At 51.8% G+C, this 15,013-nt stretch overlaps 4 protein-coding genes across 4 annotated transcripts; 1 reads left to right on the top strand and 3 right to left on the bottom strand.

The window, feature by feature from the left end:
- Nucleotides 1-794: 794 nt before the first annotated feature.
- Nucleotides 795-3,206, bottom strand: N7496_011576 (SDA1 family protein; the record flags this gene model as incomplete). The annotated part of the gene is made up of 3 exons (XM_056704489.1): nucleotides 795-2,958; nucleotides 3,035-3,070; nucleotides 3,160-3,206. 3 exons carry the CDS (start codon nucleotides 3,204-3,206, stop codon nucleotides 795-797), a joined length of 2,247 nt encoding a protein of 748 aa, XP_056550449.1.
- A 583-nt stretch (nucleotides 3,207-3,789) lies between these two features.
- N7496_011575 (40S ribosomal protein uS7) lies at nucleotides 3,790-4,850 on the bottom strand (the record flags this gene model as incomplete). The annotated part of the gene is made up of 4 exons (XM_056704488.1): nucleotides 3,790-3,884; nucleotides 3,960-4,182; nucleotides 4,323-4,506; nucleotides 4,723-4,850. The coding sequence occupies 4 exons, from the start codon at nucleotides 4,848-4,850 to the stop codon at nucleotides 3,790-3,792; spliced, it is 630 nt and encodes a 209-aa protein (XP_056550448.1).
- A 966-nt stretch (nucleotides 4,851-5,816) lies between these two features.
- Nucleotides 5,817-11,702, top strand: N7496_011574 (putative AMP binding domain protein; the record flags this gene model as incomplete). The annotated part of the gene is made up of 4 exons (XM_056704487.1): nucleotides 5,817-5,876; nucleotides 5,941-5,963; nucleotides 6,077-10,702; nucleotides 10,760-11,702. 4 exons carry the CDS (start codon nucleotides 5,817-5,819, stop codon nucleotides 11,700-11,702), a joined length of 5,652 nt encoding a protein of 1,883 aa, XP_056550447.1.
- A 629-nt stretch (nucleotides 11,703-12,331) lies between these two features.
- N7496_011573 (2-isopropylmalate synthase) lies at nucleotides 12,332-14,481 on the bottom strand (the record flags this gene model as incomplete). The annotated part of the gene is made up of 4 exons (XM_056704486.1): nucleotides 12,332-12,514; nucleotides 12,580-13,315; nucleotides 13,374-14,378; nucleotides 14,474-14,481. The coding sequence occupies 4 exons, from the start codon at nucleotides 14,479-14,481 to the stop codon at nucleotides 12,332-12,334; spliced, it is 1,932 nt and encodes a 643-aa protein (XP_056550446.1).
- Between the last annotated feature and the right edge of the window lie 532 nt (nucleotides 14,482-15,013).

Here is a 15,013-nt window from a genome sequence, read left to right as displayed (position 1 = left end):
GGAAACGCGACGCGGGGGACACGCGCCTGACACGTTTTCCAATTAAGCCTATTTGGGTTAGGGCTTAGGGCTCCGTGCGTCACCAGTCACGTGGAACTGCTTACATTTAGAGCTGGACATCTTGACCTTGGAAGCATCGAAAGGTAATGGTTGCAACCCTTGGAAACCATTACCTTGCATAATATAGCCCCAATGATATTGCGAAATACTGTAATTACCACGTATTCGATCTCCAGTTATCAGCCATCTGAACCATGGGCTGAATGGTAGTTATTTTCTGTTCAAATTGTACAACCTTATGAGGCAGCCGAAGTATATATTGTTGTGATCCACAAGGTACCTCATGTACACAAACCCAGCGCTATGCCCGGCCGCAAGTACTAGGAAACTAATGACATGGATTGATCAAAGAGATACAAGAACCCTCACTACCTAAATTGAAGATCGTCCCATCCATATGTACGGGGTACGTTCCACGTGCTATAGTATACGTACACTGCCTCAAACCCCAAGTTAACTCGACCCATCAATGACCAATACCTACTTCAGAATGGAGATTTGAAACACCAACTTGGATCTTAAGCAAATAGCAATATAGAAATCAGTTTATCGAAAGATGCAGTTTAGAATAATATTGTAAATCACGTTTTGGGTCTCATATATAACTTGCGAACATCAAATGAGGTAAAGAGTAAATCAAACGCCAATTCCTCGACAGATCAATGGCCATTATCTACAACGCGATGCCCAGAGTAAGTGAATCAAAGTCAGAAATAACACGGATGGACTTTCGATCAGTTTCCAAGATTACCACGCTTGCCGCCTCTCTTCTGGCGTTCGTGGTGAGCCTTCAGCACCGCCCGAGTTTCCACCAGACTGCGCTTGTTCTTGCTCTTCGCCTTGCCCAGGGTCATGAGGAAGTTCTTGCGGCGAGCCTTCTCCTTGTTGGTGGTACTCTTGCCCTGCTCCTGCTTGCGTTCTCTCCGCCTGCCTTCCTTGCTCTTGTGCTCCTCGCGATCCGGCTTGCCCTCACGAGCATGGGCAATACGTTCTTCACGAGTGGCCTTGCCAGCGGACAAAGACGCCAGACCCTCGATCTCTGCAGCAGTCAACGGGTCATCCGTGTGGCGGGCAGCAGGCTGAGCAGCCCGGCGGGACCTTGAGCCGTTAACAGCAGACTCGACAGATGCCTGAGCACGGAGCTCGGCAAGCTTCGCGAGATCGGCGGGGGTCAAAATTCTCGTGGTGGCGAGGGTGGATAGCTTAGCCTCTTGAGCCGCATCTTCCTTCTCCTTCTCCTTCTCCTTGGCCTCGGCATCATCCTGCTTGGATTTCTTCGAGGGTCGGTTCTTGCCCTCATCTTCGGAGTCGCTGAGTTCAATCTCAACATCACTCTCGACATTGATCCATTCACCAGAGTCATCACTGTCGTCATCATCCTCAATGTTCCAAGCAGCCCAATCATCTTCCTCGTCCTCGTCATCCTCGGCGTCAGAAGCCAGGCCCTTCTCCTCACGTCTCTTGCGACGCTCCTCTTCCTTCCACTTCTCCAACAGCTCGAGACCCTCGATTCCGCCAATATCCTGTTGACCGAAACGTCTCTGCTCTTTCTCGCCAGAGCGGAGACCCATAGAGGCTTCCTTGCCACGATCCCGCTTCTTGAGCATCTGCGCTCCAACGTCACGGTAGAGACTGAGCAGACCCTTGGAAGCCATCATCACACCCTTATCTTTGCTCTTCTTGTACATGACAAGGTCCTGGAGGAGGGTTTCGTTCATAGCCAGTGGCTGTCTCACACAGATCTCGCGGATGGCATTGAGACCAGCAGTGGCGACCTCTCCAGCAGATGCTTCAGAGACAAACTCGTTGGCAATCTTCTGAATGAGAGGTTCAAGGACATCTGGAGGCACCAGATCGTGCGATGCCTGAGCCAATGAGGCCAAGAAGGAGGTGACCGAAGGCTGGCGGGGAGTAAGGAACTTCTGGAAGTAGGAGTACAGCGACATGATATGCAGCTTGTGCAGGCCAACAAGGCGGGAGACCAACTGTAGAACAAGGAGCTTCTGCTCCAAGTTCAGCTTAGCCCTGCTGCTTTGCAAGTGCTTGGTGAACATGCTGTCGGCGAATCCTTGAGGGTCATGGAGCAGATGGAGGGCTGAGAAGTTGAGGGGGTGCGGCTGGTTCTTCTTGCGCTCCTTCTTCTTATGCGTAGCCATGGCCTTCTCCGCAACACGGGCCTTCTTCTTCGACTTTTTATTGATCTGCAAGGTATGACGAAGACGACCGATGTCGAGGGTCTCTTCGTCACTGCTCTCATCCTCCATGTCCTCACGCTCCTTATCACCACCGAGGAAGAAACGCACTCCGCCGACGATCACCTTTTCATTCTCCGAAAGCGCTGCCTCCTTCATAACCTCGACAGCCTTGGCGTCCGTCCAGATCTGGCGCTTCCATAGCTCTCGGGTAATTTTGATGGCCCACAATGCTTTAGAAGACGTGCGATCGGAGGTGACCAGATTGAAGAGGACAGTCTGCATCGTCCGGTTCAACTTGTGGTTGGTGGTTTTGGAGTTAGCCTGACGTAGTTCCGACAGGATCTTCTGGAATAGAAGAGCACGAAGGGTCTTGCTGGGCGTGGTGATGAGAATCGGGAAGAGAGTGTGAAGCAGCGTAGCCGAATCGAGAAGGTCCTTCTTCTTGAGAAGCACGATGCTTCCAACGATTTTCTCACGCAGTTCAGGCTCCAAAACCAGGTGGTGTTGCATCAGCATGTCAATGAGCTGCTGTGGGAAGTCCTTCAAGATCTCCGGATAGCAATCAGCGACATGGGAAATGAAGTCAATAAGCTCCCTCAGAGAGATAATGCCGGTGTCCGTGGCGGCAGAGGGAGCCGCCATGAAAATTTCGCGATGCGACTCATATTGGTAGTGCTGGGCGCGGAAATCCTCGATATAAGACCTGAGCACAGTGAAAAATTGATCAGTATTAATCCTATCTCAAATCCTTGCATCAATCGAGGACTTGAGCCACTTACTTGGGATCCCTTCGAATCTTGTGCTGCAAGTTAGGCCTGCGGAGGACAGAGAACGGGTCAGTATTCGACTCCACAACATGGTTGCACCCAGGCGCACTGCAATTTGAGGCACAGTAAAAACTCACAGATCAGCCTCAACCTTTTCCAAGGCCCCGAGCTTTCTTTTGACCATCTTGAAAGCCTCTGGCGTGGATGTAAACAGGCGGTGGAGGGAAAAAGAGGCTGGAGGTCAGTTGCGCTCCGAAACTTTTTTTCCGCCGTATCGATAAGCGACCCAACTTTGGAGAACAAGCGCGCCTCCACCATAATCTAGTAGGCCTAATAATCGTCCATCATTGTTCGAGAACTCGGAATGATAGACCCTTAATTCCGTTGAATAAATTACTAGATTTATTGTTTAAAATTTATTACAATGAAATGCTCCTTGAAGTGTCATCTGAAAGAACTCGTAGACTACTTTTGAATGCTACAGAAAATCCATAATCGCATGATGTGAACAGTAAAAAAATTTTGTTTTTTCACTTAAACTTGGCCATTACCACCCAAGGCCCCTGCGACCGCATCACAACTGCTGGAAACGAAGCTATCCGATTGTGTTCCCATTTTTGGATCCTGCTTCCTCCATGGCTGTCCCAATCCATGTACAGCTTTTGCAGTTGTATGTCAATCATCCGAAACCCGGTGAAAAACACCCCGTTCACTCCAGTATCCATAAAACACATAGGACCAAACGGAGAATGCATCCAGTACACCCTTTACCGGTTAGACTTGGCAACACGCTCCAGCTCGTCCTTCTTCTTGATGGCGTAGGAGTTGCTGCTGCCCTTGGCGGCGTTGACGAGCTCCTCAGCTAAAGGGAGATGTTAGTAGAAATTCTCATAAAAGATCGCAAATGGGATCTAGAAAAAGGTTGGATAGAACGAACCAAGGCACTCAGAGATGGACTTCACGGAGCGGAAGGAGCTCTCACGGGCACCAATGGTGATCAGAGCAATTGCGGTGTTGACACGGCGGAGGGGAGAAACATCGACGGCCTGGCGACGGACGGTACCGGCGGAACCAATGCGGGTGGAGTCCTCACGGGCACCGCAGTTGACGATGGCATCAACAGCGATCTGGATGGGGTTGGAGTCGGTGGTGATGTTGATCTAGCGGGGAAAAGTTAGAAGGGAATCATGAAGGATGCGAGTCCAAAGTATATCAAAGCGGAAGTTGAACGGTTGTCCAGTTCCTCGCAATATAGATATCCTCCGAAACAATTTGTAGGTAAAGAAGGGGGGAAACGCACGATCTCGAAAGCGTGGGCGACAATGCGGACAGCCATGGCCTTCTTTCCGTTGTTGCGACCGTTCATCATGATGGAGTTGGTCAGGCGCTCAATGATGGGGCACTGGGCCTTGCGGAAACGCTTGGCGGCATAGCGGCCGGCGGAGTGGGAGGTGTAGACCGGCTGGCGGATCTGAATGTAGTCGCTGTTGGCGGGAAGAAGAGAGGTTAGCCATTTCGAATTCTGCGTGATGAATTCGACCTTTGGTTCCTCCAGAAAAATTTGTCCCGGTGCGCGCAGAATGCCCGTCTGCCCTTTTCCTTCCCATCTCTTGCGGCGCAATTCGCTCCCTGCGTATAATCCCCGGGACCAAATCCATCCGGAAAAACTCGTTGTCGGTTCGATTTTGAGGTAGACTCACGTCAGGGAGATGTCGCGGATCTCGACATCCTCGTAGCTCCACTTGCCGAAGAGGAGAACGGGCTGGTTGTCGAGGTGAGCAATCTCCTTAGGCAGCTGAACGGCCTGAACATCCCCGGAGTCGGACATCTTGATTGTCGAGGGGGGGTGGTGGGAAAGGGTGACCGGGTTGTCGAGGGTGGTTGAACGATCAATCGGGATGGCTATCCACACAGGAATTTGGAGGTGCTCTCGCTTAGCGGTGTGTGGTGTGTGGGTGGAGTCACATGAGGAATTTTAGGGCAATCACTCGGATGAGGTAAGCAGTGTAATTTCCCTGAGGTCATGTGATATTCATCTTTCCTGCCTCAGGTGTCAAAAATAGAACACGGACTTCCCACTTGTTTAATGGCCGGCTTGGCATTTGACATTGAAGTGCCACATTTCCAATGTGCTATGAATACTTCCCCGCCATTGGATTTTGCCATGTCTTAAGTCCTATGGTACTGTTACCATGGCATTCTTTGGACGGATATCCCTGTACTCTTATCATCCAAGCACAAAATAAGTACTAGGGTAACTATGTAGAAACAAATGCACACATACATAATACCCAACTGACTGGGGGGCCCAGACAACGCCCACTGGTACCTGAGTAGTAAAGCCACAGTTTCTATCGTGACCACAGGCAATGCTACACGCCATTTATAGCCCCCTGATTTTTTTTCGTCGTAGAAACAGTCATATTTCTCGGCTCGCTAAAAAACCGTCATCTCCATAAATATAGCATCAATTGCCCGACTATAGTTCTTCTTGGCCGGCCTTGTCTCACTGGTACATTCGGCAGTCTGACCGCCTTTGGGGAGGGTGACGTTGTGTCCAGCGCGGAGGTCCGACACTTGAGACTAGACAACAATTTGCTGGTAGGTTAGTCAACGTTACTAGGGGATTCAACTACAATCAGCAGGGGTCTCTGCAGGTCACCCCTCTTCGTCTCCCCCTCATTGTGCCTTGGGAAACTTCATGAGATGAGGCTTTATTGACTGAATACATTCCCCATTCCTCCCCCGCGTGTTCGATCCACTTGCCTCGAATTGAGGCCCTTCCCGTATTCTAATGGCGGAGGAGAATCCAGAATTCCAGTCCGCTTTGCGGGAGCTGGATAGGGAACTAGAGGTATGTTTCCCTGTCCAAAGACGATGGTGTCTTCTTGCGCTTACATGGGGTGTTATTCAAACAGGAGGGCGATATCACAGAGAAAGGGTAAGCAGTCGTCCCGTAGCGATCTGACGAGCATGAACATGGGGACATGTTGATCGCCCACGGAGTTACCTGAGACCTGCTACACAAGAACGGCGCACTAACGTTAAGTGCAGGTATCAAAAGCGACGTACCCTCCTGCTCTCCCAATTTCTCGGCCCTAACAAACCACTTGAGATTGGCGCTCATGAGGCCACAGGCTATGGAGGCCCTTCTGAAGGCATCTATGTCACCCCGCCAGCTATATTGAGCGTTCGACCGCCGACCGCCGAGTCTTCGCAACCGACCATCGCTTCCCCAACCTATGCAGGCGGATACGATGCAATGCAGAGTAGCGGAGGATTTGGGTACAATCGTCGGGTCAGCGTGGACGCACAGAATCCGTCTCCGGCTCCAGCCGGATCTCACGAGCGAGACAGTACGGGCATGTTACAAGCTCTTGATCGAATGCCCTCCTCGGCCTCTTACGATTCGCTTTTCCTTCCCAAACCTCCGGTCCCCGGATCGCAAGGCCAAGATGGGTCGCGCACCGCGACTCTCATGAGCCAAAACTACGCATTCAACCCCGAGTCACAAGCGGAATATGCTCAGCCCGAATACGCTCAGCCCGAGTACATGGATGATGGCATGGGAGGCTATGATCCAGCTTCAGGTGGGGTCACGCGACAGTCGACAATGTTGGATTCCCAGCAGGGTTACTTCTCGGACTTTGCCGGACAGCAACATGATGATTACAGGGAAAGTTACGGTGGTGGCTTCCACCGCTACTCTCAATCAGGCGAGGCCTTTTCACCGACGGCAAACATGGCGCCGCCGTTCATACCTCCCTCCGAACTGCCCCACGGCCCGGCGATCGAGCATCTCCTACCCCTCGAGCCTCGAGACATTCCTTTTGCTGTGAACGACCCCCATGACAAGAACATCCCCATGTCAAACTTTGACAACATTCCGACGGTTCTTCGACACCGTGCGCGAGTCCACCCGAAACAGCCTGCTTACTGGGTGCTTGATCAGAAGGGCAAGGAAATTGCTTCAATCACATGGGACAAGTTGGCAAGCCGCGCAGAAAAGGTTGCGCAAGTTATTCGCGATAAGAGCAACTTGTACCGCGGAGATCGTGTGGCACTGATCTATCGCGAGGCTGAAATCATCGAGTTCGCCGTGGCCCTCATGGGTTGTTTCATCGCAGGCGTAGTCGCTGTTCCGATCAATAGCCTGGATGATTACCAAAGCTTGAATCTGGTGCTCACATCAACACAAGCTCATCTAGCTTTGACTACGGAGAACAACCTGAAGGGATTTCAGCGTGACATCACAGCACAGAAGCTCAACTGGCCTCGTGGTGTTGAATGGTGGAAAACCAATGAATTTGGCAGCTTTCATCCCAAGAAGAAGGACGACACACCTGCCCTTGTCGTTCCAGATCTAGCCTTCATTGAGTTTGCACGGGCTCCAACTGGGGATATGCGCGGCGTCGTGATGAGCCACCGAACCATCATGCACCAGATGGCTTGCCTGAGTGCCATTGTCTCCACCGTACCTACGGACTCTAGTGCCAGACAGTTTGCAGCCAAGGGTGAAACCATTATCAGCTACCTTGACCCAAGACAAGGAATTGGCATGATTCTGGGTGTTCTCTTAACTGTTTACGGCGGCCACACTACCGTCTGGCACGAGGACCGCGCGGTTGAGACTCCCGGCCTGTATGCTCATCTTATCACCAAGTATAGAGCGACTATTATGGCTGCGGATTACTCGGGCCTGAAGATCGCCGCGTACAACTACCAACAGGACCCCATGTCCACCAGACATTTCAAAAAGAACTCGGAACCCAACTTCAGCAGTGTCAAACTTTGCCTTATCGACACAATCACTGTTGATTCGGAGTTTCATGAGATCCTGTCGGACAGATGGCTACGACCGATGAGAAACCCACGTGCTAGAGAGATCGTTTGCCCAATGCTTTGTCTACCCGAGCATGGTGGAATGGTCATCAGCGTTCGCGACTGGCTTGGTGGCGAGGAGCGAATGGGATGCGTTCTGACCCATGAGATGGACCCAGCAGGGCGAGACAAGAAGGAAGAGGACGAGAAACTGGAGAAATCAGATAACAACACCGGCTTTGGTAGCAGTCTTCTGGGTGGTGGTGGTGCTCGCGTCTCGGCGCCAAAGGAGAGCGCAAAGAATGACCTTGGTGAGGTGCTTCTTGACAAGGAGGCCCTCAAAAGTAACGAAATTGTCGTGGTTGCTATGGGAGAGGATGCTCGCAGGTATGCTAGCAGCATGCCACATACTGTGCGAGTTGGTGCTTTTGGCTATCCTATTCCCGATGCTACACTTGCTATCGTCGATCCCGAGACAAATCTCCTGTGCACACCAAATGTGGTCGGAGAAATTTGGGTGGATTCCCCGTCACTGTCGGGAGGCTTCTGGGCATTGCCCAAGCATACCGAGGCTATCTTCCACGCTCGGCCTTACAAGTTTGAAGATTCCAACCCTACACCTGTTCTTGTTGAGCCTGAGTTCCTGCGTACTGGTCTGCTAGGCTGTGTGATTGAGGGCAAAGTTTTCGTGCTGGGTTTGTATGAGGACAGACTACGCCAGAAGGTTGAATGGGTTGAGCATGGCCAGGAGATTGCTGAACACCGGTACTTCTTTGTTCAGCACTTGGTCGTCAGTCTCTTGAAAAAGGTGCCGAAGATCCACGACTGTACGGCATTTGATGTGTTCGTGAATGAAGAGCATCTCCCGGTCATTGTCTTAGAATCGTATGCCGCTTCGACGGCACCTACAACGTCAGGTGGTCCGCCGCGTCAGCTTGATTCTGTTCTTCTTGATTCACTTGCTGAGCGCTGCATGGAGGTTCTTTATCAAGAACACCATCTCCGAGTCTATTGTGTTCTGCTTACCGCTCCTAACACTCTACCGCGTGTGACCAAGAACGGTAGATTGGAGATTGGAAACATGTTGTGCCGCAAGGACTTTGAAGCCGGTATGTTGCAGGCTGTGCATGTCAAATTTGGCGTCGAGCGGTCTGTGATGAACTTGCCCGTTGGTGTTGACCCTGAGGGTGGCATCTGGTCACCCCTTGCCCTCGCGTCCCGACAAGATGTCTTGGCCTACCAGGAGAAACAATATTCTGGCGTGGACTACCGGGATGTTGTTATGGACGATCGAACCTCTACTCCGCTCAACCAATTCAAGACGATTGTCGATCTTTTTCAGTGGCGTGTCTCACGGCAGGCCGAGGAGCTTGCTTACTGCTCCATCGACGGTCGTGGTAAAGAAGGCAAGGGTATTACCTGGAAGAAGTTTGATTTGAAGGTCTCTGCGGTCGCAACTTATCTCAAGAACAAGGTGAAGGTTCGACCTGGTGACCATCTGGTCTTGATGTACACCCACTCGGAAGAATACATTTACGCCGTTCACGCCTGTTTCTGCTTGGGTGTTGTTGTCATCCCAGTGGCCCCCATTGACCAGAACCGTCTGTCGGAGGACGCCCCTGCTTTCCTGCATGTGATCAACGATTTCAATGTCAAGGCCATCATCGTCAACACCGAGGTTGACCATGTCATGCGGCAGAAGCTTGTCTCCCAACATATCAAGCAATCTGCCCAGGTTCTTCGCATTGGTGTACCGGCCATCTACAACACCAGCAAGCCTTCAAAGCAATCGCACGGCTGTCGTGAGCTTGGCTACACTATGAAGGACACTTGGCTCCAGGGTAATCAGGCTGCCCTCGTTTGGACCTACTGGACTCCAGACCAGCGACGCATTTCCGTACAAATCGGACATGACACTATCATGGGCATGTGCAAGGTGCAGAAAGAGACCTGTCAAATGACTAGCTCGCGTCCAGTTCTTGGCAGTGTGCGCAGCACTCTGGGACTCGGATTCCTTCACACTTGTTTGATGGGTGTCTATGTCGGTGCTCCCACTTACCTCGTCTCTCCCGTCGACTTTGCTCAGAACCCAATGACGTTGTTCGTGACACTTGCACGGTATAAGATCAAGGATACCTATGCCACCAGTCAGATGTTGGACTATGCCATGAGTACCATGGCCGGAAAGGGATTCCAGTTGCAAGAACTTAAGAACTTGATGATCTCTGCTGAAGGCCGACCCAGAGTCGATATCTACCAGAAAATGCGACTGCACTTTGCGTCAGCGGGCCTGGACCGCACAGCTATCAACGTTGTCTACTCGCATGTCCTCAATCCTATGATTGTCACGAGATCATACATGTGTATTGAACCGATTGAGCTTCACCTAGATCTTCGCAGTCTTCGTCGCGGCCTGATTTATCCCGTTGATTCCGATGCGGATCCCACGGCGCTGTTGGTCCAAGATTCTGGAATGGTACCCGTCAACACTCAGATTGCCATTGTCAACCCAGAGACCTGCACGCTAGCTCACGTTGGCGAGTACGGTGAGATTTGGGTTCAATCAGATGCTTGTGCCCAAGGGTTCTACAGGTCTACGCAGGAGTTCGACGCTGAAAGAATGAATGGTCGTGTCGCAGATGGTGACCCCAACGTACCCTACGTCCGTACTGGAGATCTCGGTTTCTTGCACACCGTCACTCGGCCAATCGGTCCTGGCGGACACCCAGTTGAGATGCAGGTTCTTTTCGTTCTTGGAAGTATTGGCGAGACCTTCGAGGTCAATGGTCTGAATCATTTCCCCATGGATATCGAGAGCTCGGTAGAGAAATGCCACCGCAACATCATGAACGGAGGATGGTGAGTTTGCTTTCGTATTTTGCTTTGTGTTCCCTTGCTGACAACTTTTATCCACAGTGCCATCTTCCAAGCAGGCGGTTTGATCGTGGTCGTAGTTGAAGTCACTCGCAAGTCGTTCTTGGCCTCTCTCGTTCCAGTCATTGTCGACACAATCCTGGGCGAACACCAGGTGGTCGCAGATATCGTTGCTTTCGTCTCTCACGGGGACTTCCCTCGCTCGCGACTCGGTGAAAAGCAGCGCGGTAAGGTTCTGGCTTCTTGGGTCACGCGCAAGTTGCGTACGATTGCTCAATTCAGCATCCGCGATTTGGACGAGGATCATCCGTTCAACCTGATGCAGCACCGTGCTAGCCGCAGCTCCAAACCTGGAAGCACCATGGGCCACAGTATCCGCCAGTCTAGTATCATTCCTGATGCCGACATGCCTGCCGTACCTCGGTCTCCAGCCACTGCGGTCCCTGAAGACAGAGCTGTCACCTTGCAGGAATCTTATCGGGACATGCCGCCTGGAACTCTACCAGAGCTTGACACTCACACTGAAAACTTTGTTTCCTCGACGCCAGTTCCCGCACCGACCTCTGCTGTACCTCACATCCAGGAGCCACAGTCCGCAACGATAGTGACCGAGGATGACGACCATTTCGACCATCACTTTGATGATCACAACTTCGACCTGGTGGAACCCGCCCACGAAGCCGGTCCTAGTCCCTCCCGCAATTTCCGCTTCAGCTTCGACATGATCAATAGCCCCGTTGAGCAGCTACCGCACGACCCATTCCCAGCTGGAGGTGACTATCACCCTGCCAGACAGAGCTCGCTCGCCGGTCAACATGCCGGCTATCATGGAGATGTAGGAGTCGCAGGTCCGGGACATCAACAAAGGGCACGCCCTGGAACCGAGGAAAGCGGCATAATCGATGACTGGCCGCAAGAGGCTCTCATGTATCAATCCGCCCTGGATGGTCAGCGAAAGCCCTCCAATGCTGGCAACCGCATTTGAAGTTTTGAGTCATGAGTCATGAGGATCCGAGGTAGCCCTGACTATGTACATGGCATGGCATACTATTTGCGAATATTCCTAGAGTTAAAAAAAAGAAAGCGCATGGCTTTGAGACTTATTAACGAAGCGATTGTTGTTTGGACTGTGTGGAATGATTTCTGTGGGGGGGCTGTTTCCACACCCTTTTCCTTTTGAACTCACTGTTTAGCATTGGTTATCTTGTTTTTGTCACTTAAAGATTTCTTCTCATTTCCCTCATACCTGATTTGCACCATTGCCTACTCTGTTATGTTTTGCATATGCGTTGGCTTCTGTTTTGTACATAGCAATCACATACCCAACCACTTCACATTTACCAAAACCATATTCCAGAAACTTAGTCCCTTTAGATTCTATGTATTCTCGGACATGGTCAGGTCTCCTATGAAGAACCCAAGTATAAACGTACCCCCGGGGCGTTGCTGACGATTGTCATTGAGGTACTGCTTGAGAATCCCAACCTCTACAAGGCACGAAAGTTTAAAACAGCGAGGAAAATCACTATTTATTCAAATTGAACTCATATACTATGCATTATTTGCTACACCAGCTCCACAAAATGACAAGAAGCATCAAACTTTTCAAGCCGCTTACTGCTGCTCAGCTTGCCGGGTCAGACCGTCAATGTTGACCTTGGCAGTGAGGCCGCCATTAGCAGTCGCCGTCTCGGGAGAACCGGTCAGCTGCTCCAGAGCGTGGAGGTCCTCATTCGTAAGGGTGTTAGAGCGGATGGGGCGGAAGGGAGCGGGGGAGCCAGCGCGGGAGGTGAGGAACTAGATTAGATGGAAAGGTTAGTTATTTGAATGGCTTAGGACTGGCTCGGTTAGGTTAAACTTACGGAGCTGGCGGCGCTGAGCAGAGCAATCAGAGAAGCCTGGACCACATCACCGTGGATACCGACACCCCATACTTGTTCCTTGCTACCGGCGGCGGTACATTGGATGTATGTGGCAGCCTTGACTTCACGACCAAGACCACCCTCGTTGCTCTGGCTGATAGAGTGCTCCTTGTAGTCGATAACGTCAAGGTCAATGCTCAGGGTAGACAGAGCAGCGGCAAGGGCGGAAATAGCACCGTTACCCGTGCCGGTGATAGCGTGCTGGACACCGTCGATCTCAACGATACCGGTGAAGCGACGCTTCAGGTTCTTAGTGTTAAGAGCCTTGCCGGGCTCAGGTGGCGCAGGGGACTGGGAACGATCGGTGGTGATGTTGTAGTCGATGAGGTTGAAGCGAGGGTTTGACTTGAGGTGATATGCCTCCTCGAAGAGGGTGACGAGCTCGGATGGGCGCAGCTCCCGGTTGACTCTCTCGGTCTCTTTTTGCACAACCTTGCTGAACTCGACCTGGAGACCGCGGGGGAGATCCAGCTCCAGACTTCGCAGAATGATCCAGGCAGCTCCACCCTTGCCACTCTGGGAGTTGACACGGATGACGGCCTCGTAGTTTCGTCCGATATCCTTGGGGTCGAGGGGAAGGTAAGGCATCCTCCACTCATCGTCATCCGTAGCACCAGCCTTCTCGCGAAGAGCAAAGCCCTTCTTGACAGCGTCTTGGTGGCTTCCACTGAAGGCACTAGAAAGGAAAGGATATCAGTATATATTTAATGCAAAATCCGAGCAAAATAACAAACCTTGTGACCAGAGCACCACCATAGGGCCAGCGCTCGTTGACTGGAATCTTATTGCACTCTTCCACAAGCTTGATAACGGAGGGAATATCGGAAAAGTCCACGTTGGGTGAGACACCTTGCGTGTACAAGTTGAGAGCGAGAGTGACGAGATCGACATTACCCGTGCGCTCACCGTTACCGAACAGAGTACCCTCGACACGCTGGGCACCAGCCATCTGAGCGAGCTCAGCCGCGGCAATAGCACAACCGCGGTCGTTGTGGGGGTGGAGGGAGACAACGAACTTCTCGCGCTCGGTCATAGAGTTGCAGAAGTACTCGATCTGATCAGCGTAGACGTTGGGAGTAGACATCTCGACGGTAGCGGGCAGGTTGAAAATGATAGGGTTCTCAACAGTCGGCTCCCAAGCAGCCTTGACAGCCTCGCAAACCTCCACGGCGAATTCAGGCTCGGTATCCGAGAATGTCTCCGGGGAGAACTCAAACTGCCATTCCGTGCCGGCCATTGAGGGGTCATCCTTGGTGATTGAACGAGCGTACTTAGCGCAGGCAACGGCCTTCTCCAGACTCTGCTTCTTGTCCATGTTGAACACGATCTGGCGGAAGCAGGGGCTAGTGGCGAGGTAGATGTGCAGAATGGCCTTCTTGGCACCCCTTAGGGAGTCGACGGTGCGGCGGATGAGATCCTCACGGCAGGGAGCGAGGACTTGGAGCCAGACATCATCGGGAGTGAGACCGGGCTCTTCGACGAGGCGGCGGGTAAAGTCGAAGTCGATTTGAGAAGCAGAGGGGAAGGAGACTTCGATTTCCTTGTAGCCGAGTTCCACGAGTTTCTTGAAGAAGCGGTACTTTTGCTCGCCGTCCATTGGATCGGGCAGAGACTGGTTTCCATCACGCAGATCCGTTGCAAGCCATCTTGGTGCGGAGGTGATTTGCTTGTCGGGCCAAGTCCTGTTGGGAAGGTTCAGCGGCTTGTATGGCTTATACTTTTTTGAAGGGTCTTTGAGCCTGGAGTAAGGAATTAAGGATTAGCATTGAATTTCTCGGTTAGGCCATTTTCAGGGGATATGCAGCCTGAAAAAGCGGTCGCGAAAAGGACATACATCGGCATGTTGGCGGTTGGCGGTTGGCGGGGTATACAGCGGGGGAGAAAGGTGATAAGAGGCGATAAAAGAGAAGAAGAGGAGAGCGACTAGCAGACAAGGTGCAGTCTGGTCGAACAAAGATGATACAAATGACACACCAGAATTGAGGTATGAAGTCCCTTTTAAAATCAGAGAACAGCGAGGCCAATGAAGAAAAGGGAATTTGTGACTCAATGGAAAAGGGCGCGATCGTCGATGACGCCGAGTTTTTCGGCGCCGACAGCGGAGTCACGTGACATACGCCCTTCGGCGACGCCCTGCGAATTAGTGGCGATCGACAGTTAACTTTGGAATGTGTAGATTGACAAATCAGACTAAATTGGGTCTTTTTTCAAGCTTTTCTACCTTCCCATCTGCGCATTTTTGAGGTACAGGCTGTGGCGAGCATACCTACCATTATATACTGCTCGTCAGCTTAGAAGAACCGTCTCCCCGAACTCGGAGCACTTGTGGCCTGAGGCGAATACCTTTGGCCGAGGCTAACCGCGCAAGATGGGT

The sequence above is a fragment of the Penicillium cataractarum genome (assembly GCF_028827025.1).
Source record: "Penicillium cataractarum strain IBT 29864 chromosome Unknown utg000009l, whole genome shotgun sequence".
Taxonomy (NCBI): domain Eukaryota; kingdom Fungi; phylum Ascomycota; class Eurotiomycetes; order Eurotiales; family Aspergillaceae; genus Penicillium; species Penicillium cataractarum.
This window is presented reverse-complemented; position numbering and strand designations above follow the sequence as displayed.